Source organism: Hyperoodon ampullatus, assembly GCF_949752795.1.
Source record: "Hyperoodon ampullatus genome assembly, chromosome: 16".
NCBI lineage: Eukaryota > Metazoa > Chordata > Mammalia > Artiodactyla > Ziphiidae > Hyperoodon > Hyperoodon ampullatus.
The window spans coordinates 54935324-54962358 of record NC_136929.1 but is presented as its reverse complement, the minus strand read 5'-3'; the positions used below and the strand labels follow the sequence as shown (position 1 = coordinate 54962358).

At 38.1% G+C, this 27035-nt stretch overlaps 1 protein-coding gene across 2 annotated transcripts in view; it reads left to right on the top strand.

Moving 5' to 3' along the window:
* Positions 1-19098: 19098 nt before the first annotated feature.
* The window catches only part of ENOX1 (ecto-NOX disulfide-thiol exchanger 1), a gene marked incomplete at both ends in the record, with an annotated part of 282081 nt that continues 274144 nt past the window's right edge, over positions 19099-27035 (top strand). Inside the window, one exon of one of the 2 annotated variants that reach the window (XM_079721567.1) lies at positions 19099-19186. In XM_079721567.1, coding sequence (XP_079577693.1) covers positions 19099-19186 — 88 coding nt within the window. Of the gene's footprint in view, positions 19187-26596; positions 26667-27035 lie in introns of those variants that run through there. The other variant, XM_079721568.1, reaches the window with a different exon arrangement.

The window sequence follows — 27035 nt, the reverse complement described above, 5'->3', positions numbered from 1 at the left end:
ATTATTCAACATAGTTTTGGCAGTCTTAGCCACATCAATCAGAGAAGAAAAAGAAATGAAAGGAATCCAAATTGGAAAAGAAGAAGTAAAGCTGTCACTGTTTGCAGATGACATGATACTATACATAGAGAATCCTAAAGATGCTACCAGAAAACTACTAGAGCTAATCAATGAATTTGGTGAAGTATCAGGATACAAAATTAATGCACAGAAATCTCTTGCATTCCTATACACTAATGATGAAAAATTTGAAAGAGAAATTAAGGAAACATGTCCATTTACCACTGCAACAAAAAGAATAAAATACCTAGGAATAAACCTACCTAAGGAGACAAAAGACCTGTATGAAGAAAATTATAAGACACTGATGAAAGAAATTAAAGATGATACAAACATTTGGAGCGATATACCATGTTCTTGGATTGGAAGAATCAATATTGTGAAAATAACTATACCACCCAAAGCAATCTACAGATTCAGTGCAATCCCTATCCAATTACCAATGGCATTTTTCACAGAACTAGAACAAAAAATTTCATAATTTGTATAGAAACACAAAAGACCCTGAATAGCCAAAGCAATCTTGAGAAAGAAAAATGGAGCTGGAGGAATCAGGCTCCCAGATTTCAGACTATACTACAAAGCTACAGTAATCAATACAGTATGGTGCTGGCACAAAAACCGAAATATAGGTCAATGGAACAGGATAGAAAGCCCAGAGGTAAACCCATGCACATATGGTCACCTTATTTTTGATAAAGGAGGTAAGAATATACAATGGAGAAAGACAGCCTCTTCAATAAGTGGTGCTGAGAAAACTGGACATGTAAAAGAATGAAATTAGAACACTCCCTAACACCATACACAAAAATAAACTCAAAATGGATTAAAGACCTAAATGTAAGGCCAAACACTATTAAACTCTTAGTGGAAAACATAGGCAGAACAGTCTTTGACATAAATCACAGCAAGATCCTTTTTGACCCACCTTCTAGAGAAATGGCAATAAAAACAAAAATAAGTAATGGGATCTAATGAAACGTAAAAGCTTTTGCACAGCAAAGGAAAACATAAACAAGATGAAAAGACAACCCTCTGAATGGGAGAAAATATTTGCAAATGAAGCAACTGACAAAGGATTAATCTCCAAAATTTGCAAGCAGCTCATGCAGCTCAATATCAAAAAAGCAAACAGCGCAATCCAAAAATGGGCAGAAGACCTAAATAGACATTTCTCCAAAGAAGATATACTGATTGCCAACAAACACATGAAAGGATGCTCAATATCACTGATCATTAGAGAAATGCAAATCAAAACTACAATGAGGTATCACCTCACACCAGTCAGAATGGCCATCACCAAAAAATCTACAAATGATAAATGCTGGAGAGGGTGTGGAGAAGAGGGAACCGTTTTGCACTGTTGGTGGGAATGTAAATTGATCCAGCCACGATGGAGAACAGTGTGGAGGTTCTGTAAAAACTAAAATTAGAACTACCATAGGACCCAGCCATCCCACTACTGGGCATATACCCTGAGAAAACCATAATTCAAAAAGAGTCATGTACCACAGTGTTCAGTGCAGCTCTGTTTATAATAACCAGGACATGGAAGTGACCTAAGTGTCCATCGACAGATGAGTGGATAAAGAAGATGTGTCACATATATACAGTGGAATATTACTCAGCCATAAAGAGAAACGAAATTGAGTTATTTGTAGTGAGGTGGATGGACCTAGCATCTGTCATACAGAGTGAAGTAAGTCAGAAAGAGAAAAACAAATACCATATGCTAACACATATATATGGAATCGGAAAAAAAAATGGTTCTGAAGAACCTAGGGGCAGGACAGTAATAAAGATGCAGACGTAGAGAATGGACTTGAGGACACGGGGAGTGGGGAAGGGTAAGCTGGGACGAAGTGAGAGAGTGACCTGGACATATATACACTACCAAATGTAAAATAGATAGGTAGTTGGAAGCAGCCATATAGCACAGGGAGATCAGCTCAGTGCTTTGTGTCCACCTAGAGGAGTGGGATAGGGAGGGTGGGAGGGAGACGCAAGAGGGAGGAGATATGTATTATACGTATAGCTGATTCACTTCGTTATGCAGCAGAAACTAACACACCATTGTAAAGCAATTATACTCCAATAAAGATGTTTAAATAATTAATTAATTAAATTTAATTTTTAAAAAAGAGTGCTAGAGTTCCCACAAACTGCCCAATCTTAATTTCTGGTGGATTTCACTTTGGAAAATCAAAATGCTGCTCTGTCAGTCTGTGTGCCTACAAGATGTGGCATCGAGACTCAGCTCAAATTATCACCAGATCTGCAGCCTTCCTTTCCTCCCTCTCCTTTCCTCTGCAGGCCCCTTCTCTCAGGAGTTGGGGTGGAGCCCCTGGGTTCTGATACCATCCAAGAAGATGAAGCTGCAGAGGAGAAAGTGGACATGTGTCCAGTAATAGGCGTACTGTCATCCTTCTGCATTTTCTTTCCCTTGTCTTTTATATCAAGATTCATAGTACTTAAAAAAATAAAAAGAAAGAAAGATTTAGGCACCAGTGCTTGGCAGAAAGAAGATTGGTCATGGTGTTGGAGTATAAGTTTTTCGAATACAGTTTGAAAGTATCTGTTAAAATTTGAAATGTAATGGAGAAGAGTGAAAAAAATTTGGTTTTTAATTCAGATTAGAGGATCAGCAAATTCATAATGAGTAAATTGAAACCTGCGTTTGGATTCCTTAAGCTATGGAAAATTTAAAGATAAGCAATGCATTATTCCCAAAAGCATTGAAGACAAAATTAGGTTAACAGGTCTAGGCAGAAAACAAAGCTAATAAGTGTTAGGAACTTAGAAAAATTGTAAATTTCAAGCGTGCTCCTAATACTTGAAGCATAGATGTAAGTAATTAAGGACAAAGAATCTCAAGGATGCTTGTGAAAGAGACAAAATGAATATAGGGAAGCCTCCCTAATTTAGGTGAACTAGAGAGAGCATACTTGTTGGAATTATGTGATGTTTCATTTCAAGACAGTTGTACACTCTCCAGTAAATACAGTGGTATAAGCTTGTGGCTAATCAAAATGACAACAACAACAACGAAAACCCTCTCTGTCTTGCTTTGCAAGTCCCTAATTTCTCCCTAATAATTTTACTCTAAGATGATCTACATGGGAAGAGATTACAAAAGTTTGGCCTTTGATCATCCTAAGCAACTTGTATTGATTTAGAAAACAGTGGCTTCACCTAAACTCAGTGGGCAACTTTATTTGAATATAGGTCTCCTAATATACTTCTGTGACAAATTCATTACTACTTAAATTGAAAGGATTTTTTAAGATCACAGGTGTATTGGTGCTGAAACCCAGAAAGATGATTTCCAAGTGACTGAGTATTTTCATTGACATAAAACATTTTATTTTCTCTTAACAGTAAGGTTAAAGGGGAAGAAGAATAGACATTAAAGTTCAGGGCACCTGACTCACAGCTTGTGTCTCCACTGAAGAAAGAGGTCATAGAGTCCGGACATCCCCAGCCTGGGAGAGATAAGTGGGAGGAGAAGATAAGGGCTAGGAGAGGTGATTGTCGACTGGCTTTCTTTTCCCTGTTGTCCCAGAATTTGGCATGCAGTCAGTGTTTCTTTAATTTTGTGTTTTGCTTCTATTGATAGCACAGGGTTTGTGTGTTGTGTACTGGATGGAGGAGAGGGAGTTCCTTTCATAATAGCCACAAGGGAATGACATCTTTTTATGAGAAAGACATTTTTCTCAATTCTTTCCTGAAAATATGGACATTTGAATAAATACTATAGGCGAAAGTTTTCCAGATAAAATGTCTAAGACCATTTCCATTCATTTGAAAATTTGCACACACACAAAGGACTGCTATTTACTGAACAATGCCATCACTGTTAGAAATTCCATCCTAAATTTTAGCAGAGAACGTATAATCCCAAAATAAAGACAAGTTAAGGGAACAGAATGTACTTTTCCTTTCATTTAAAAGAATTTGTTATTGTTGTTTTAAAATCCTGGGTAAAAATCCATCAATCCCAGTTTCTTAGGATTATCACAAGTATTGAAAACCCGAAGGAGAGCAGTCGTAATAGAATGAGACAATTTTCAACATTCTAGAGCTCAGTTTTCTTCTCAGAAACATTGCTAAATTGAAAGTAAAAGATACTACATTAAGAAATTCCATTTGCATTTAAAATATTGATAAAAATGATAATGCAAGCACTATAGGAAATGTAATTTATAAAAATGTATTTCTACTTACGCATTTCTCAGCAAAGTAAAACAACCCACATAACACATTCTGCCACCTCTTTTCCTGTCTGCGAATTCCTGTCATTTGTGAAAATATGTGACTGCTTAATCTATCGATTGAAAATAGTAAAATTGTGTTTTTAAAATGAATATTAAAGAAGGAGGTGGCAGGTGTAAATAGTACTAACCTCTCATACTGCACTTAGAACTTTTTCTTTCTAACATTACCTCACCCTTCATTTTGCTGAGGTCCTGGAGGGCATGCAGAACTCTGCCCAGAGCAGGCTGTGATTTAAATGTTTGCTAAACAAATAAATAAGAAAATTAATTAAAGGTGGCCTACAAAGGTGAATTTCCAAAAACCCCATAATTTCAGTGGGCTAAATACCAGATGGTAAGGGTATTGGAGGCATAACGTTACATGTTCTCATTTTACTTTTCCTCTCCAAAGCCCTACTCTATTTATTGCTGTGGCATCTGGCAGGCTTTCTTTTCTGGGCCCAGCATGCTCCACGCCATGTGTTAGCATTTTCCTGGAATGAAAGTCAAGGAAATACCATTTCTAAAAATATGCTTTATGGGTGTTCTAAAGTATAATATTTCCTTTCTACTAGCTCATTTGCTTAGGGGTCCTGATAAATGACATTCACGCACAGAAAAAAAAAATCACAGTGAATCTGATTTTGTCTATGCAATAAACATCACAACTGCCTTAACAAAGTGTGCAAACAGTGTCCTCCTTTTCTGTTACTGAGACATTTTATTTTTTTGGGTTTATGGCCACAGGCGCTCCGTGCTCACTAAAAATAGTAGCCAAACATTTACTCTGTGCTTGTTTATATCAAGAACTGTTCTTTACGTATATTAGCAAGTATATTCCTTTAAGGATCCTGTATAAAACGTATTACTTATCATTTTCGTATTACAAATAAGGAAATTTAGACATCGACTCTTTATTTAAACACTTTGCCAAGTTCACATGGCTAGTAACTTATGAGTTGGGATTGCTTTCTTTTTTTTTTCTTTTAACTTTTTCCTTTAATTTATTATTTATTGTGAAAGACTCAGTTTTTAAGTTTTTTTTTTTCTTTTGCAAGATTTTATTATGGAAATGTTTAACCACACAGAAAAGTTGAAAGAAATTGGCAGTGAACACTCATATGCTTACCTCTATGCATCCCTGTTTTCATCCACAAATCCACTGTATTTTTGGAAACATTTCTAAGTAAATTGTAGTCATCGCTACAATTCCCCCAAATGCTTTGGTGTATGTACCATTACTAGAATTCAAAGTTTATGATTTTTTATATGATTCTTATTTTTTAAGTAAAATTGTTAGGTAAAATTTACATATTTACATAAAATGCACAGATCTTAAGTGTACATTTCTATGAGTTTCAACAGATATATACACCTGTGCTACCCAAGTGTCTATCAACCCCAGAAAATTCCCTCATACACCTTCCCAGCACATCCCCATCCCCACCTCTAGAGTAAATCAATTCTAGTTCTAGAACTCCGTATAAGTAGACTCATATACTACATACTCTTTCATGTCAGGTTTCTTTTACATAGTATGTTTTTGAGATTAATCTGTTCTTGAGTCTGTCAGTAAGTCATTTCTATCTCTTGCTGAGTGATATTTGATTGCATGAATATACAACAGTTTGTTAATCCATTCTTCTATGGATGGACACTTGTGTTCTTTTCAGGCTCTATTTTGGATGAAGTTGCCATGAACATTCTTGAACAAGTCTTTCGTGAAGATATGGTTTCATTTCTTTTAGGTCAATATCTAAGAGTGGAATTTTAGTCATAGGTAGGTGTATATTGAGTTTTAGAAGAAATTACCATATCTTTGTACAAAGTAGTTGTACCATTTTACATTCGCATCAACCATATATGATAGTTTTAGTTGTTACACATCTTCAACAGCATTTGGTCTTGTCAGTCTCTTTAATTTTCGCCATTCTGGTAAGCTAGAATTGGGTTTGCAGTGATATTTCATTGTGATCTAATATGCATTTTTCTTGATGACTAATATGTTGACATCTTCTTCATGGGCTTACTGGCCATATCTTCTTTTGTAAAGTGTCCATTGAAGTATTTGCCCACCTTTATATTGGGTTGCTTGTATGTATTTTTATTTTTGAGGTATAAAATATATATTAGTCTCCAGGATTTTATTAGATGTATACATTGCAACTGCTTCCTTCCAATTCCAATGTATTGCTTGCCTATTCATTCTCTTAATGATGTTTTTTGTTGAGCAGAAGTTTTAATTTGGGGGGTGTAATTTATTGGGTTTTTTTTTCTTTCATAGACACTGGCTTTTGTATCCTAAGATAACTTTATGCTCAAGTCAAAAAAATTCTGTGGTTTCTTTGAAAAGTTGTATAGTTTTAGATTTTATGTTTAGATTTATGATCCTTATTGAATTAACTTTTGTATATTATGTTTATTATGTTTTGTATATTATTTGTTTATTATCTTCTGTATGGGATGTTTAATTCTTCCAACACTCTTTTTGAAAACCCTTTCCTTTCCTTATTGGAATGCCTTAGTGCTAGTCTCAAAAATCAAGTGACCACATAAGTGTGCTCCTATTTCTGAGCTCTCTATTCTGTTCCATTGATTTTGTTGCTCCTTATGCTAGTACCACACTGTATTGATTACTGTAGCTTTACAGCAAGTCTTCAAGTCAGATGTGTAAGTTCTCCATCTTTGTTCTTTTATAAAATTGGCTTAGATATTCTATTTCTTCTGAAAATTTATGTAGGTTTTAGAATTAGCTTACCAGTTTTAAAAATAATCAGATTACAGTTGAGAATATGTTAAATCTAAGGCTCAGTTTGGAAAGAATTGACATCAGTATTGAGCCTCTCAATCCATAAATGTACATTCTCTTCATTAGTATTTCTCAGCAATATTTTATAGTTTTTAGTGTATAATTCCTACATGCCTCATGGTGCATTTATTACTAAGAATTTTATGTATTTTTAATAATTTAGGTGTAATTTAAATTTTTTATCTTCCAATTCGTTCCTGCTAATATGTAAAAATGTAGGAGTATTTTTATCCTGATACCAAAATCAAACAAAGATACAGACCAATATTTGTTACGTATGTAGACTCAAAAATCTTCAACAAAATTCTGTCAGATCAAATACAACAACATGTAGAGAGAGAGGATTATACACCATGACCAGGTGGGATTTATCTCAGGAGTGCAAGGTTAGTTCAAAATTCAGAAATTAATGAATGTAAGACTCCATATTCATAGAATAAAAGACAAAAACCATATGATCATCTCAATAGATGCAGGAAGAGCATTTGACAAAATACCTTTTGTTAAAAACACTCAATGAACTAGGAATATGAAGAAACTTTCTCAATCTGATAAAGAATTATCTATGAAAACCCCCCAGCTAACATCATACTTATTGGTGAAAGACTGAAAGTTTCCCACCTGAGATCAAAAAACACAAGGATGTCTACTCTTGCCACTTTTATTCAGTAATTTACTGGAGGTTCTAACAAGGCAGTTAGGCAAGAAAAATAAATAAAGGGCATCTGGATTGAAAAGGGACAAATAAAACAAACTGTTTACAGATCACAGTCTCATATATAGAAAATCCTAAGGAGTTCACAAAAAAACTGTTGAGCTAATAAATGAGTTCAGCAAGCTTGCAGGATAGAAGATCAGTACATAAAAACCAGTTATATTTCTATATGCCAGCAATGAGCAATCTAAAAATGAAATTAAGAAAACAATTTCATTTAAAATAGCATAAAAAATAACAAAATACTTAGGAAAAAATTTAATAAAAGAAGTGTAAGACGTGTACACTGAAAACTACAAAACATGTTGGAAGAAATTATGACCTAAATAAATGGAGAGTTACCACATGTTCATGTATTCAACATGTTACTTCTCAATATTATTGTTGTATAGTTTGTTGTCCCTGATCTTCTATTTCTTATTCGTCCCATATTCCTGGCCTTTTTATTTGGTCCCAAGATTTTGCATCTTCCTTTTTGGGCTTAAGACCCTGAAATTCACTTTTACAGCTTAGACAACTCTCTTGAAATCCAGAACCACATTTCAGGAGGTCTTTGAAGCGTGTCCACATGGATACTCCATTTTAAATGCCTTATACTCAATTATTTTCTTCCCAAATCCTTTCCTCCCAGTGTATTTTCTGAGATAAAAAGACACCTTTACCCCATTACTCAATCCATATTTATCTCCATCTTCTCTCTCTCACTTTCCACATCCAATCACTTGAGTCCTATTTATGAATCTTCTAAAATATCCCTCAAATTAATTCTTCTCAGGTCTTTAATATCCTCTGGAGTACACAGCATCCTTTCTAACATTTGTCCTTACCTCAAGTCTCAGCCCCCTTCAACCCATTCCTCACTCAGTCAGAATAATGTTTCTAAAAATATAAATATAATTAAGTCACTTTTCTACATTAAATAATTTAAAGATCTTCTCTTACAATGTTTGTTTTCAAGTTTTTTTCTATTATTTTAAAGTAATAGAATTTTGTTTTTGAAAGAAGTTTCAAATACTAGAGTCAAACAAATAAGTAAATGGGTGGTGGGAGCCGAGTTTCTCTCTGTCAGGGTCTTTGCAGATAAGCAAGGAGGGAAAGCCAGAATGAACCATTTAGTATTGGGTTATAGTTGGACATGTTAGTATGAACTCATGTTTAGTGTAATATATATACAGATGGACAGATACAGAAACAATTATAGCTATGTATATATACCTCGGCTTGAATATATACATACATTCCTAACTCTTTCTGCTGAGAGGGCCTGGGAGCAGTGATACCCCAGTAGCATCTTAGCACACCCATGCCCAGATACTAGTTTCTAAATATCATCCTACATTAAAAGGAACTAGGGATCTTTGGAGAAATGGCTGGTTCTAGGGCTGGGGCAGTAAAAATACAATATAGGACTGAATTATCTGGTTTGCCCTAAAAGAATAAGTGCTCAAAGAACAAAAGGATAGGGGCATGTCAAAGGAATAGAAGAGCCAGCCTAAAATAGTCGCCAGTGGCAAAAGCTGGAACAATTTGAGCAACAAAATAGATAATACAGTATTTACTGTCCTATAATCTGAAATATAAAATAAATGTGCATGAGTTCATCCTAATATAAACAAAGGATTAAACAAATTAATAATGGGGTAGAAGGGACAAATCTTCTTTGTAGAAGAATTCCAAATAATGTAGGTAGATATAGCCCCCTCCAGGAAGTAAAGCTTACCCTCATCCTTCAGTGTGGGCTGGAGTGACTAGCTTCCAAGTAAGAGAGTATGTGAAGAGGGAAAATAGTAACTTTACAGTGAAGAAACTCAGTATATATACTACCTTAACCGAGCGATCAAGGTTAGCATTGCAAGTGCCAAGTCTTGTCGATGATATATGGCCCCTGATGTGATGTGATGGAAAGTGTACCTCACCTCTGTGGTGTTCCTCCCAAAACCCATAACCCTGGTCTACTCACGAGGAAAACATCAGACAAATCCAGAGTGAGTGTGAAATGCCTGGCTAATATTTCCCAAGACTGTCAAGGTCATGAGTAACAAGGAAAAACTGAGAAACTGTCACACATCAAAAGAGATGGAAGAGACATGGTGTCTCGATGCAGTGTGGTTCCTTGGATTGGATCCTGGAACAGAGAAAGTACACGAGTGGAAATACTGGTGAAATATGAATGTAGTCCGGAGTTTAGTTAATAGCAAGGTACCAATGTTGGTTTCTCAGTTGTAACAAATGTGCCGTGGTGGTAACATAAAGAGATTAATATTAGGGGAAACTGGGTGAGGTGTTTATGGGAACTCTGTATTATCTTTTCAACTTCTGTAAATCTAAAGTTTTTCCAAGTTCAAAAGTTATTTTAAAAATTTAGAAGGTCCAACAGAAGACACACATTGGCAAAGGTACTGTGGTTGAAGCAGAGTTTCGCGGCCCAGAGTCCTGACTGGCCGGCCTCTCCTTCACTCTTTTCAGGCCTTCCCAGTCTGTCTCCCTCCCTTCCCGGGACCCGAGGGTTCCCTGGCATGTGTATTGCAAACTACTGCCAATAGAATGAAATCCCAAGTCCTAGACATGTCTTCTGGGGCCCTGCACATTCTCACCCTTGCCTAGTGTTCACCATCATATGTTGACTTTCTTGCCTCTTGTGTTTATTTCATTCATTTACTCTGAAGGCGATTTCTTTTCCTCACTCAGACCATGACCTTCTTGTTGATTTTGTACATGCTTCTCTCTCAGCTTGGAAGACTTTTCTTAAGCTTGTTCAGTCACAAAAACTCTTCATTTTGTGCCCTCTTTATATGGTCCTAGAGTGCAGCTCAAGAGTCTTCTCTGTGAAGTCTCTAAGAGAAAGGGAGGTGCTCTGAAACGATTTCTACAATAACATGTAGAAATTGGCTGTGTGCGTGCCACTTTCCTCCAATAGTTGACAAACTCCTTAAGGATATGTTATTCATCTCTCTCTGCCAAATATCAAGAAGTGCCTAGCACATAGTAGGTATTCAATAAATGTCGAATGGATGGACGGATGGATGAATAATAGTAGCAAGTTTATTAAAACAAAATTATTTTTGAAGCATTTGCATTTATTTGAATTTAGTTGTTACAAAGCTTCACATTCAACATTTTAATAAACAAGTTGATCCCAGTTTGCCAGCTTAAAAAGAAAAACGTTGGGTTTTCAAGAGTAAGTAAGCCTTTTCTTTTAAATTTTTAATTGGCGTATAGTTGCTTTACAATGTGTTAGTTTCTACCGTACAGCAAAGTGAATCAGCTATACGTATACATATATCCCCTCTTTTTTGGTTTTCCTCCCCATTTAGGTCACCAAAGAGCACTGAGTAGAGTTCCCTGTGCTATACAGTAGGTTCTCATTAGTTACCTATTTTATACATTGTATCAATAGTGTATATATGTCAATCCCAATCTCCCAATTCATCCCAGCCACCTTTCCCCCTTGATATCCATATGTTTGTTCTCTATGTCTTTGTCTCTATTTCTGCTTTGTAAATAAGATGGTCTATACCAATTTTTTCAGATTCCATATATATGTATTAGTATACAATATTTGTCTTTCTCTTTCTAACTTACTTCAAAAGTGAATAACAGTCAATTCAATCAGTATGTATATACAAAATATTGAGGGTTGTTAGGTTTTATGCCTTTAAATTACAGAAAAATCGACGTGGTGCTTACTTTACAGTAAATGAAACAGGTACTGTAATGTGCCTTTTCAGGCTGCGGGTGTTGGAAGGAGTTGTCAGTAAAGCTGGCCGCATACATTTGTCTTCATTAGTCATTCCAGGGTGATGCTTTCTGATGCAGGTGGCCCAGCTATTCTCAGGCACTTTAATTTGCCAATTATTATACCCATGGCTAAGAACAGATAGTGATTAGTTTCACATTTTGCTCACTGGGCAGCTTAATGTTCTTGTCACCTTACGTTGAGTTTTAAACGTGCAAAGCATAAAGAGTGTCAAACGTTTTTCTCAGACTTGGGGGTTGGGTGTGTGGGAGGGTCATACCTAGTAACTTGAGTTGCTTCTGGATACAGAAATGGAAGGGCCTGATTGATTAATAAAAGAACAAGATAATATGGCAAAAGTACATCCAGGAAGGTAATGTGTGTACGTGTGTACATTACCTTTCTTAACTTATTTCATCCCTTAGATGTCTCTTTTTCTTTTCTTTCAAAGAAGCACCACTTGCTAGTTTATGGAATCTGCATGCTAGCTTGGATGGGTTAGATTACTACCATTTAATGAAACAGAGAGAATGGTAGGATGTTATTTACAAAATAGCACTCAACCTTAATAATTTCCTTCTTTGAATATCCTCAGGCAACACAGGTTACCCAAAACACAGAATGAGATGCATCATAAAATTGACATAATGAATATTCACTACCTTATGTTTTGGACAACTTTGCTCCAGCTTGACTCACTAATGCCTTCTTTTAAAAATTGCAGTAGAAAGGTAGAAAAGCTCCCTTTGGAAAAAACTAAAACCACACTGGAAGTTTTGTCTGCTGTTCTTTTGCTTAATTGCCTGGGAGTGAAGTTGACTCATTTATGGAGACTTAACCCAGTACCATTATTAGAAAAGATTATTTAACATTATAAGAAGGCATGGGAAAATATCAGGCGCACAGTATCCCAAACATAAACTTTATTTCCTATCCTCTTGAAGAATTTGTTTGCATATAATGTTGTTCACACCACTGATAACAGAAAGTGTATTTAATAACTACTCAGAATTAATATGCTGTAGTATGCATGGCTGCCTAATTTAATTTATCTCTGATTAAGCCTATTATGTTTGAGATCACTTTACAGAAGAGATTTTTTTTTTTTTTTGCCAGCTGTAAGCTTATTTGAATTGTAATATAAGTTAATAATGTGTGAAATACCAGTGGTGCCTACTTCTCAGCGTTCTTTTTGCCAACTGACTTCCTGAGCTGATGCATACCCAGATCATTCATACCCATACCCATTTAGTTCCTATCTTGCATGAAGGCCAGATATTGGAATAAATATGAAAATTAACTATTTTAGGGGTCAAGGTCAAATGGCACAGTGTTGCTTTAATTCTGAAATCCAGAGAGAAGGCCATCGCATTATAAAAGTAATTGAAAATCAATGACTGATAATCACATAACATGACATAAAAGACAACACATAACTTTTGCATGATTTTTGTCCTAAATGTATTCCCTCAACATTAAATAATCATCCGATCAGATAGAGTAGGAACCTCAAGGGTTTGGCAATGAAGTAAGCAGCTTTTGCCTTGATGCCTGGGTAATTAGGTCTCTTTGGTGGGCCCAGCATGAGAGAGGGAAGGGACTTGTACTATTGCTGCTGTTCTGTGGCGTGTTCTCTGTGTTGTACACCAAGCTTGTCTTTATGCTTCGGCTGAACCAACTGTTTCATCTGCCAGGTTAGTTCTTCTTTTCAATGTCAGGAGTGGTTATCACCAAAAAAAGTGATAGGGCTGATTATGTCCCCTTGCTCAGCAATTTACCTCTTATAGTTTGTGTTGCTCAGAATGTGAACTTTATTATTTGTGTGTATGTTTAAATTTGGTAGTCCGATTGCTTCTTACCCACTCTCTGCTTGGAAGGCCCTTTCTGGCCTTCTAATTAGAATCCTACCTAGTCCTCAAAGGCCTTCTTTAAATCCTACCTGCTCTGTGCAGATTTCCCAACCGTCTCAGGCCATAGCCGTTTCCTCTTTGAGCTCCTCGTGAGGTCCTTTGCTTGATCATTTAGTCACCTTCCTGTGTTTTACAGTGAGCTGTCTGAAGGCAGAGACCCTGAGTTTGAAATCTCCGTGGTCCCACAGTACCTGCCTAACACAGTTTCTTGTGCAAAAAAATTAGGTCAGTAGATGGTGGTGATTGATACTCATGACAAGGGAGAAACATACCATGAATCCTAGGTGAATACATTTAAAGTTAGTTTGTGGGTTCTCATTTGTTTTAAATATGAAGTGGAAACTTGCAGGCAATATTTTAAAAGTCAGAGATAATAAAGTAGATTTCTCCTTGCTTTGAATGGCTCTTGCTAGACCTATAGTTTGAATCTCAGAATGGATGCAGTGTTTCTTAGCCCTGAGTAACAGTAGAATAAGCACGGGAATTTTAGACATATATGCCGATGACTGGGACTTACCTCCAGATCAGTTAAATCAGGGAATAGTATCATTTAAAAAAAAAAAAAAAAGGAAAGTTAACCAGATGGTTTTAGTAAGAAGCCAGAATTGAGAACCACTGGTGTAAGAGAAAGTTAAGGTCATTAAATGCATTCATCCATCTGCTGTTGGATGGCTTTCTACAGCTGTTTAGCGATGAAAGAAGAGTGCTTCTAATAGGAGGATTAAAATGGCAACTTTCTGATGCAGGCATCCATTGCCACTTCCAGTCCTTCTCTCAAACTACCAACCAAGGTGACCCACAATCTCCATTTGTCAGGGACTGTGCTAGTTTTAGCACAGGAAGTCCTGCACAGTGGGAAACCCCTCAGTTGGTCACCCTACTACTAACACACTCATCCTTTGGATTCTACAGAATTGTTTTCTGAAAAACTTCCTCTTGAGAAGAAGGAAAAGTATTTTGGGGGTGGGAATAGAGTATTTTATGAAAATATAGAAATAATTAGGACACTTTCAAACCTTAGCAGCCTTGAGGGGCAGGAGACATATCAAGAGAGAAAGGAAACACATTGCAACAGGTTCTAATAGAATTCCTACAATTAAAGTGAAACGGGGGCTTCATTGCATGTAGTTAATTAAAGAACATCAAAATATTCATTCACTTTTATCTCCACTATGTAGATAAATTAAGAATGATTTTGTAATGTAAGAAGGCATTAAACGAAAATTTGTAAAAATAAAATTTGTAAATATAATCAACTAAATTATAAGCTACTTGAGGCTAGTTATTTTTAAAAGTAAGAAAACAAAGACTTACTGAAGGCTACATGGAAAGTTACTGACAGAGCATCTGGCTCCTAGATCTTTTTCTGGTAGGTTCTTTGGCCTCTTTCCTACTATATCCTTTCATTCCCAGCAAACACTTTGCACAGTCTTTTCCTTTCAGATAAAAGTAAATGTTGGTAGATTGATAGAAAAAGTGAACGTATTTTACTATTAGAAATAATTTAATTGTTGGATTTGTAATTGTAGCATGAAAATGTATTCATCATGAACACACATTTGAGTTTTATTCTGGTATCACGGTTCAGTCCTGCAGTCTAAGGATTAATTTATCCCACAGTTATTTTCCATTCCAGTCACGTTGATCACCAAGCAGCCAGTCCGATCACTACATGGTTGATTCATTTCATTCACTGATTGCCAAAATTGCCAGATGTGTCCCAGTAATATGTCTGTCTTCATTGGCAGCAGTTCAGTGGATGCTTTGGTGATCAGCTGCTCAAGACACTGACGGTACCACATAGATGAAATGTTAAACTATACTTAGAAATATCTGGTTTCACTGGAATGGCGTTAGATTTTTCTCCCACTCTAAAAGTTATATGCTGCTATAGGAGAAAGCATCAATAAATGAAGCTTCCCACACGTCACATTTACCCTTTTTTCCTTAACCAAACATTTACATGAAGTAGTAAAACTCAGAGCAGCATATTATAGAATGAGAAACTGCAGATCAGCTCATCCGTCTTTTCCAAAATATGCTAATATTTTGGGGGGGAAAATGGGGCGGATTTGTAGGTGGATAAGTTTGTAATATGCCAGGTAAAACCAAATCAAACTGCTGCCTTAAATGGGGGAGGGGGCAAGCATGGGATGAAGGGGTCATATTCCACAGTTATCCAGCCACAGAACTCTTTATTGTGAACATCTGGAGGGACGTCATCCAACCTCCTAATTTTATAGTTAAATAAACTACAAAAAGGTTAAGGAACTGATCCAAAGTCAAATATTTTGTTTAACTTTTTTTCCAGGCCTCCTCCCCACACCCCTACTTTCACATTGCTTTCCCTAATTGCCTGTAAGAACTTCCCCGTTGCTTTTCAGTGGCTGACAAGTTGCTTCTAGTTGACCAGCATACCAGTGATCTGATGCCTAAAAATGGAAGTGAAAACTCTTCACTTAGAAAGTGTAGTTTTAGAGTTAAGGTGTCAATATCTTCTCATGTTCTGATTTTAATAGCTTTTATTTATTGGACACCTACAATATGTCAGGTTCTTTATATGAATTTTACAATTTCATCCATATAACAACCTGCAAAATAGATAATAGTATGTCCATTTTCCTTGTGGGGAGGTTATCAGCTCCCTGAAGGTCATACATTCAATAAGTGGAAGAGTTGGGATGCAAAACAAGGTCAATCTGACTGCAAAGTTTTTCATCTTATCAAGCTCAAAGATGTGATTACACCTACATTAGAAGCATTCCTGTTGACAACATGGTTAACTTTTTAAAAGCTTATTGGCTCATAATTGAGTGTGGCACAGAATAAAGAGGATTACATAATTTTAGGTAGACAAATTTGTAAGAAGTATACTCAGGAAAATAAAAATATCTTCAACTAATATATTAAAAGGATAACCAGCAAGCTAACTTAAATTTGTTGGGGGATGAGGTGAGGAATACATATATATATATATATACAATAAAAGGGTGACTACATAATTAGAAGGTGATCTGTGTATGTAATTGTGAGAATTTCTTATGTGGATAGTTTCTTGCTGGATAATGGTGATTTTTTGGTATGAATTTTGGATGCAAGTTGTTGAATGAATGACTGGAGTTTCACAGCTAATGTTCAGGGCAGAAATTACTCAACTACCTTCCAAGTGAGTGATCATTGTTTAGTTATCTTAAAGGCTGATGATTTTCTGCAGTCTCTTTTCTTATTTAATAAACTTACATAGCTTTTCTTAAAATAGTTATTTATTTAGGCCAATCCTCTCACGATTCTATTTTTAAATCATTTTCTTGATGTCTGTTTCTTTCTTTTATTCCTCCCCCATCCCTCCATCTCTCCCTCCTCCCTTCCCTTCCCTCCCTCCCTCCCTCCCTTCCTTCCTTCATATTTAAAACTTGATGTGGCATCTGCCTCAAATTGACTATTGGTACAAATTTCTAGAGCCAAGATAATAATGAGATTCTATAAAGATAAATTTATGGAGGAGTTTAACTCACTTTGCCTGGTACTCCCTAGAAAGTCTCAGAGAATTAAAATGATTTCAGTAGTAGCCTACCTGAAAGTATTATAGTTGTTACGTAGTTAGTAGTTGATTTAGGGCAACACCTAAAGTTCTCTGGATAAATTTTCTAGAGTGAAGTACATAATAAGTACATAAGTACAAAGTAAAATTTATAAGACTGGTAACTTGTCGTTCCGTCAGATTGAACACATGCATTTATATCTTCCAATTCCAAAAACCTCCCTAAAATTTCAGCAAAGAACTTAAACAAAGCTATACACAGATTGAGAGTGAGAGAGAATAGAGGGGGAGGTGGTACTAAACAAGAGGTGTCAGCAAACTTTGGGAAGATGGCCCAGTGATGGAGGGGGAGTGGCTGAGGGGTACTGAGAGAAACCCGCAGATTGATTCTGCAGGACCCTGGGGAGACTTAAGAAGGGTGTGAGGGTGAGCCTGGAAAAGGGGGGACTAGTTCACAGTAGTTACAGAGTAGTTAGTAGTACTTAGTGGAATGGAGTGCAGGGACTAGCTCGGCCCTGTTCCTCTCCCACCCTCACACTGCCACTACCAAATCTCCATCCCTGCTGGAGGCTTGAGGCACAGTCTTGGGCTAAATTGAATCAGAGATGCTCTGGACTCAGGGAAACGAGGCCCAGGATGGAGAGGTGAAACCAGGAGAATTAAGTGAAACTCTGTAGAGTGAACAGGTGAGACCCTTCTGGACTGTTCTACAGTGTATCTCCCAAAGCACCTGTAGCCAGGGACAGGCTCTTTATTTTTTTATTTGATTTTTATTTTATATTGGAGCATAGCTGATTAACAATGTTGTGTTAGTTTCAGGACAGCAAAGTGATTTGGTTATACATATACATGTATCTATTCTTTTCCATATTCTTTTGGGACAGGCTCTTTAGACAGCAGTTTAAAGGATTCTTATCTAGAGAAACTGAATGACTCAAAGAAATGACCTGCCTGGCATTTGGAGTCCCTATCGGAATGGGTAGATACCTACCCAGTTACCTCATGGACGCCTGCCAGGTGATACGCACACCCTGCCAGGGTTTCTAATCAGTTGTGTAGGGACTCACTGTACCTAAATATAAATAAATTGTATATTTTCTTTATATATAAGTGTTGCATATATATGTGAAAGTCTTAAATATAAATGAATAGTGAGAGGATCACCAGATATTTGAGTATGGCTCCCAACAGAAAATATAGAGTAAAATATTGAGATCAAAACAGAGAGAGAGAAACGGGTTGGGGGGCTTGGAAAAATATAGATAATTCAAGAAGCGAAAGAAGAGCTTTTAAAAATCTATAGTATCTTCAGAAAGATGGGAGACAATATTATATCCATGAAATAAAAGGTAAATTCTATAAAAAAGAAACACTCAGAAAATAAGAAAGAGATCTTGGAAATTAAACTCAGAGTTTAAAAAAAAAATATTCAGAGGTGTAAAAGGTAAAGTCAAGCAGACTTTCTAGAAAGCAGATTAACAGGCAAAGATGGATAGTTGGGTGGGAAAAAGAAGGTAAAAAAGGTATTGGATCAGTCCACAGGTTCAGCATTTCACTACAGAGGTTTCAAAAGAAGAAAATAGATAAAATGGTGGGGAGACAAGTATCAAAGAATAATTCAAGAAAAATTGCAAACCAGAACAACAGGAATTTCCAACTTTAAAGGGAAGAGAAAGTGCCCAGAACAATGGATAAGAAAATATCCTCTTTAAGGTTTTTTTACTATGAGATTTCAGAAAACCAGGGACTAAAAAGAAGATTCCTAAACCTTCCAGGGAAATAAAACAGGTCACAGATGAAAGAGCAGGAGAACCAGTGGCCTCAGGCTTCTCAACTGCAACACTGGATGCTAGAAGACAGTGAAACTCAGCCTGCAAAATTCTGAGGGGAACGAATTTTTACTTAGAATTAAATGACAAGCTTAATTAGCAAGCACGCGTGAGAGTAGAATTAAGACTTTTTCAGACACGCAAGGAAGGTCTCAACAAACTTACCTCCCATGTACCTTTTCTTAGGAAGCTACTAGAGAATGAGCTCCACAAAAATGAGGATGTAAACCAAGAAAGAGGAAACCATGGGATCCAGGAAGCGGGGGACCCAACACAGGCGAGAGGCACAGGGATTTCGCAAGATGGTGTTAAAAAGAAGCCCCAGGACAACAGGTGGGCAGCTGGCCTGGGAAACCACTAGACCGGATGGACTCAATGGTAGGCTTGTGGAGGGAAAAACAGATCTGAGAGATTCATTGGTTGAGTTGCTCACGCCAAAAATGATTTTAGTAGAGCTTTTACAGTTCCTTTGAAAAGGTCAAGAGTGATTAGTAATAGATACACACAAGAAGGAAGGAAGAAAAAGGTAGCACCAGGAAAAAAATATTGAACAGCTAGGAAGTGCGTTCTTATACTGCGTGGCTCAGTAGTAAACAATATTACATGGTCACAACAATGTAAACATAGAATATCGATTTAACCCCAAATTGCAGTTTAATCAACTGGAAAGATGGGGGAAGAACGCTTGTTGGGAAGTGGTGATGGTGTAGCAGTGTCAAGTTTTCCTCATTTTGCAGAGTAGTAAGACATTAGATAATCTCTAAAAATGATCATTTAAGAAATACCAGTGTACATATATCACTTAAATATATGGAATCAAATATCAGAATCGAAAGTTAAAAGTGGTGTCCTTTCTTTCCCATGACAGGATTCAACCTCCTTGACGGGGCGGGGGAGCTGGGTTAGACTTACTGGTTAGTCTTCCTGCCCTGGGCCAGCCCATAGATTAACCAAACTTGAGAGCAACTGCTTGGGGCAAAAGTCTTACCCGTATAGGAGGCTACTTGCTCTGGCAAGTCATTATCTTTCACAGTAAAAGCAAACAACAAACAAAAAAGAGGTTTCTGGGGAGCTCGGCGGGGATGGTGGAGACAGGTGGGGATGGCTGATTTTGATTATAGGCCCCTTACGGAGTACTTGCTTTTTTAAGCTACAGGCGTATATTACTTTGATAAGTATTAAGTTGGTTTCTTAAATTACTGGAATTGGAAATAGAGGTTATAAAACCAAAGTGTGCAGTACCCCTCCGCCCCATAAAAGCAAAAACAGAAAAAGAGGAAGAGGTTGATGGTGCTTTTCTTGACGTCTTTCAAGACTCATTTACTTATCTCATATCTGACTGCAAGGTGGGAGCCTCAGAACCCTCTGCCCACTCCAACCAGCATCTCCTGTCATCTGTGACCACCCTCCATATTCTGTGTTTAAGCTCTTAGTGGGCTGCTTCGTGTTCCCTTTATAATAACCTGTATCTTCCCTCACCTGGGCCTTTGCTTGCTGTGCAGTTATATTCACCTTCCATTCATACATGTTCCCAAAACACACACACATACCACGCACGCACGCACACACATACACGTATCCCTTCCCAAAGTCCCCTGGTTCCACCTGCATCCCTACCTGTTTATATCTCAGCCAGGATCCCTCTCTGGACCATAGCGTCCTCCCCTTTCCTTTAATTCCTGTTACATTGTCCTTGGCACCACTGACTGATCACACACTGCTTTCAATCACGGTCATTTTTTCCCTTGTCCAGTCTTTGTTAAGAGCTAGCAGGTGACAAGGGCAGGAACCATACTGCACAGATATTTATTCCTCCTACAGAGCCCGGCAGAGTGCTGACATAATCCAGGTACTACCTCAGATAATAATTAAATGCATAAATGAATCTTTCATGAAATGTGAAATATGTTCAGTCCTATGGCCCAATGCTAAACATCTGTATCCATGTAAATAAATATTACAAGAAGGTAAGGAGTTTTTGTTCCTTATTGTTTTAAGGAAGCTTACGTGCTTTCTCCTAAAAGAGGAAGACTGTACTCAGAGCCCAGATGGTTAACTGCTCCCTAAAATTTGTGCTTGTGCTTCCTTTGTGGGGAATGTGGAAAACTTGTCACCTGGAGGGTTTGTATTTGACTCCGCAGGGGTTACAGGGTAGCCTGGCATTGAGGAAAATGTTGCAAGTAGGTTGTCGCCTTGCCCTCAGGGTAGAGAAGCTCCTAGACAGCCCCCTGCACCTGGTAGATGTAGCCCTGCCTAAGATATGGCAGAAGGAAAACCACTAATATGAAGCAGGCATTCAGTGACTACTCAGTTATAACATGGCCACCTGGTCGAGCGGCACACGAGGGCTCCCAGCCACAGCTTCACGTCTAATTGCTCTTTCTACTTCATCAGGCTTTATACCGTGCTCCCCAGATCTCCTTATGACCACTCAAACGATCACCTAATAAGTTCAATAACAAGCTTAATCTAAAACATTCCCTTTGCCTAAGTAACAGAATGCCCATCAGTATTATGGTATGTGCACACAGTGGAGTACTATGGAGCCATTAATAAGAATGAGGTAGATCTTTAAGTTGTGATACGGCAAGGGCTTTAACATATATTGCTAAAGGAAAAAGTAAATGTGGAATAGGATGACCTCCTTCATGTCTCTACTCAAATACCATCTTTTCCATGAGGCCTTCCTTAACCACTGCATTTATCATTGCAAATGTTCCCCGCCCCGCCCCCTCACTCCACCGGCTTTTTCTTCATTATCATTTATCCTTACTTGACATAATGTTTATTTCACTCTTTTGTTTATGCTCTAGCTCCCCTACTGGAATGTGAGGTGCATGAGGGATGTTGCATATTTTGCTTACTCCTTTTCGCCCTGGAAAAATGAATGGCTGAGTGAATGAATTTGTATGAAAAAGTTTATTATTTGCATAGAAGGTTACTATTTGCCCAGAATTTCTAGAAGGCTACACAAACCTAACGGTAGTTCTCTCTGCGCAATAGAAATGGAAGCACATGGGAGGAAGGCAGACTTCTGTTGTTTATATCTTACCATGGACATGCGTCACTTTTTAAGATAAAGACACTAGTGTAATAGGGAATCCCATGTGAAGTGTTTCTCGAATAGCTATAATAAAATATAAGTTATTTAGTCAACACCGTTTCTTTCTGGTCCTGAAATAATGAACATCATTCAGAATTTCTCTTCTGTTCAGAATTCAAGTTGTAAATGGTCTATGATTCAAGTCCACACTTTATATTTTACGAAGCCTTTACCAACAGAGACATTTTATTTTCTACTGGAGTGGAACCATCTGTACGTATGTCGTGGTGGGAAAAAATTCAGGTTTTGGGCCAGATACATTTGTATCTTCTGACTTTCAGCTAAGTGACCTGGGCAGGTTACTTAACTACCCTGAGTCTCAGTTCCCTTCCCTGTAACACTGGGATAATTTTTTCTAAGAGCAAAGGATGTTGTCCAAGCAAAACAAGATGAAGTCTGTGTATTCAGGGCCAAGCAGTACCTGGTTCAAAGCAGGGTTCGGCAAGTGTCAGGTTCTTCCCTCTTCCCTGCAGAAGGTAACCAAGGGGTATTCTTATTCCTAACTATTCAAAGCATGGCCCCAACATCACCAAGGACTTTATTAGAAATGCAAAATCTCAGGACTTCCCTGGTGGTCCAGTGGTTAAGACTCCATGCTTCCACTGCAGAGGCTGCGGGTTTGATCCCTGGTGGGGGAAGTTACCCATGCCGTGGGGCATGGCCAAAAAAAAAAAAAAAAAGCAAAATCTCAACGCCCACCTGACCTAATGAATCAGAACCTGTAGTTTAACAGAATACCCAAGTGATTCCTATGCACATTAAAGTTTGAGAAGCTCTGTTTTTATGCTTCTTACAAGTGTTTCAGACAGGCTTGTATTAATCTTATTTTTACCTTCTGTATTTTATAAGATGTATTCTGACATCTTAGAGTCTTGCAGATGCCAAGGAGGCACTGCCCTTCCCAGGGTTAGCTAATTCCTAGAGGCAGCAAACAGCTTGCCTGGGAGCACACCTCAGATTGCCAAGTGAACCAATCCTGAGGCCACGCCCACACCTGCCCCTTTTTATCAGGCTCCTGCAGTCCAGAACACTATCCCCCTGCCCTAAATCACACCAGGGCCAGGTACTGGACAATTAGGAATCATCTCTATGCCCCAGAACGCACTGAGATTATTTAAGCTATCCAGTCCTAAACCTTCTTAACCTGCAGAAACCACAGGAAAGGCTTTTGCCCACGTTTTCTCCTTATTTCCTCTCCTCCTGAGCAACCCTGGTACCTCTCCATGTGGCCCTGCATGGCCTGATGTGGCACTTCATGCCTCTTCCTCTTGGAACTATATGTAACGAACTATCTTTTCTGTGGCAAGCATCTCCTAACCTGTTCCCCATACCACACCTGCATAAAACCACAAGCCTGGATACATTTAAAAACAGGGCTGCCGGGTTCTATGCCACTTTTAAACTTTTTTCCTGGGTTGAATGCCACTTGCCAGTCCTTCCCATTCACCTTGCCAACTTTGGTTTCATTTGGAGAAGCGTGAGGGTGCCCAGCAGAGCCAGATGTTCTGGTGGGGCATGACTAACAGGCTGAAACACAGGAGGATGCTAAGCCACTTCATCAGCCTGAACTTACTTTTAAATAAAGATGATCAAAGATAGCCATGAACAAGGTTGTACATCTGCTTAATGCAGTCTGACTACATTGCATGCCAGTAATGGTCCTTAAGCACGAGCTTTGTACACTCCAGAAACTGTTAATACAAATGATTAAGACCTATATACATTAATGTGTATAAAATAGATAACTAATAAGAACCTGCTGTATAAAGAAATAAAATTCAAAAAAAAATAGTAAAGAGTAGGGCTTCCCTGGTGGCGCAGTGGTTGAGAGTCCGCCTGCCGATGCAGGGGACATGGGTTCGTGCCCCAATCCGGGAAGATCCCACATGCCGCGGAGCGGCTGGGCCCGTGAGCCATGGCCGCTGAGCCTGCGCGTCCAGAGCCTGTGCTCCGCAACGGGAGAGGCCACAACAGTGAGAGGCCCGCATACCGAAAAAAAAAAAAAAAAAAAATAGTAAAGAGTAAAAAAACCAAAACAAATGATTAAGACCTCCAAGATCGTGGAACTGTTTGAATTGAAACACACAAACTTTTTTACAGTATTCTGAGATGTCAAGGAAACGAATGAAAACCTGCCATCCACATCCATTTATTTCTTCCCTGTGGCTTCTTAATATGGTGCATATGTTTTAGGTAGAAATAACTCCTACCAGGGAGCGGCTGTCCTGTCACCAAGCAGCTTCCCTTTCCACATTTGCCTTTACCTCTTCTCTCTTCTGTTTTGAAAAGAATCTTGGTATATGGAAGTGAGCTAACTGAAGCTGAAGTTAATAAAAGCAAATATTAAAAGAACATAAAGGGACTTTTCTCCCTATGACTGAAAGAAAAAAAATGCATTAAGGAATATCTATTTCAGAAATATTTCACATGTGTTAGATAAGATAATGAGAATAGAAGATAATAATTTCATAGTAACTTTTCCCTTACAAAAATTTGTACTACAATTTTATTAAGGAATTAGGATTTGATTAGCAACTTTTAATTAGAAATATTAGACAAGGAAATTTTCCATTATTTTATGGCTATTCATTTTGCTTCCATAAAAAAATAAACCCACACACACAGAGGTAACTATGTGAGGTGACGGGTATGTTATTTAACTTTATTGTGGTAATCATTTCACAATATTTGTGCACTGATGAAAAATTAATCAATAGTTAATCTAAGAAAAAACTGTAAATTTTATTCAAACCAACCTGAGGATTATAACCCGAGAGACAGTGTCTCAGAGAGCTCTGAGAACTGTTCTGAAGAGGTAAAGGGGGAAGGTCAGTGTATATGTGATTTTGGAGAAGGGGGTACATGCAATCAAGCACACATCTTGGTAGAAGGTTACTGCTATTTGTAAGGAACAGAAATAGTTAATAGTTTTAGTGCTTTTCTAAGTATGGGAAGATGCAAGAAACTGAGCTCATAAAATTTTCTCCTGAAAATATCAGCTATCTAAGGGTCAGTTCTGCCAGTTTTCCTAGAGCACAAAGTACTGCATCCTGATCTTTGCCCTGAGTTCCTTTCAGGGTGCATTGTAGGTCATTGACTGCAGTGATTAATGACTTGAGTCTTGTAGAACTGGATGGTGAACAACATTCTTTATTTTACAGTCCCCTCCTTTTCAGTCTTAATTTCTGCCAAGGTTTTGGAGGTATACCACGACCAATTTGTCCCACTATGCTAGGAATGCTCATTCCCAGGTAAGGCAAGTATTTCATTGATGGACCACTCAGTGTGCTATTACTGGACTAGGCCCTGTTAACAGTAGCCAAAAGCCCAATTTTATAGGTAAGGGAACTGAGACTCTGGTACCGTCCAGGAGATGGTTCCCTCTTGTTGTTTCTTTCCACATCTAGGGTTGCACTATTATCATCATGGATCTTACAGAACTCTGTATTTGGTCAGTTGTTTCAAGTCACCTCGTCATCATTATTTCTTAACAGAGGCTCAGTCACACATCTGGTAATGCAAGAAACAATAATCTTTGAAAACAGGCAGAATACAAGTAACACAACACAAGTAATACAAGAATACAAGTAATATAGCTAGTAACATTAATAAGGTCATAAGTATTTAAGCTAAGGACTTCCATTGGGGGGTACCCAATATCTCCTCAGTCTTTTGACCAATGTGGTCTGCACCAATCGCTGTCTTTAAGGGAAATGATATATTGGCTTTGTATCAGTACCTAAAGTTCAGCAGAGATGTCTGTACATACAAGGCGAGTGGCGGGTCATCCTGACCCCTTACGGGATTGAGACAGGAATGTTACCTTCCAAGGAGTTACATGGCTGGTGCCAGAAGAAGAGAAATTGATCTTTATGGTTGAGCCGGCCTTTCTGCCATTGGGGAGGTCTGGTTAATGCATAAAGCAGGTGCACAGTGCACACCAGAGGGGTGGGAAGAGGCCCAAACAGGCAGAGAAAAAAATTTCTGTTTAAATTTTTCTGATTTTGCCTTCAAATATGAATTTTTATTTCATCACATATATATCAAATCATCATGTTAAATGCATGTTATACAATTTTATTTCTCAATTATACTTTGATAACGCTGGGAGGGGAAAAAACTGATTTGTCATAATGATAAAAAGAAACTTTGGCTACAGATATCAGGATTTTGCTTTCCATACCTGGCCCTGTCAGATTCAACATTACTGCCCGAGCAGTGTCTAAAATTTGACTTGTGGTGTGGCCTGCACGAATGACAGCGTCCCCTGAAACCACCTGCTTGTTTCTCAGTAGGTATTTTGTTTGATTGCTCCTTGACCCTTTTCCAAGAAACCTAATTTGCCCAAGGGAGTCTCACACAGGAAAAGAGTGTTTGCATCTGCTTAGGGAAATGTGCCTGAAATAATGACTTATTTAGAACGAGTAACAGAATGGAATGGAATGGATTGGTAAGCCAGTTTGAGCAGGCAGAGAGCAACCCAGGCCTCGTAACTCTTATAAAAGGAGTCCTGCAGCAAAGCAGTTTGCCCAGACCTCCTGCCAAAACCCATCTCCCTTCAAGGAACGTTGTCTCTGTAAACTCCGTGCAAAATTCTGACTCCTACAAACACCTCGAGGCACGCTATCTCAAGTTCCACTTATACTTCTAAGATGGTGCGGATTTCTCGGTTCAGCCCTGCAGACCCCAGGGTAGAAATTGCCTTCCGAGGTACGTTACCCATTTTAAACTTCCTCGAGCCCTTCAGATGACTGCAGAGCGCTGGGTGGTGGTAGTTCTGTGCCCGGAAATTAAGGCACTTCCTTGGTGGCCAGGAGAGGTGGTGGGTGTGCTGAGGCCTGGCTTCCCCCAAGGGAGAGTTGGACTCAGCTTCTTTCTCACTTAAAATGAACCAAGGCGGTCAGAAGTAGGGAGCTGACATCCATCTAGCAGAATGAAGGATGAATTGAAGCAAAGAAAGAAGAAGAAAAGAGAAGGAAACAGAACATTGCCCCTGCATGGCTCTTTGGTGCTTCTCCATTTCCCGTTTCTGTTGCTTTATCTTTTTTCTCTTCACTTGTCTGCCAAGAAGTTATAGTT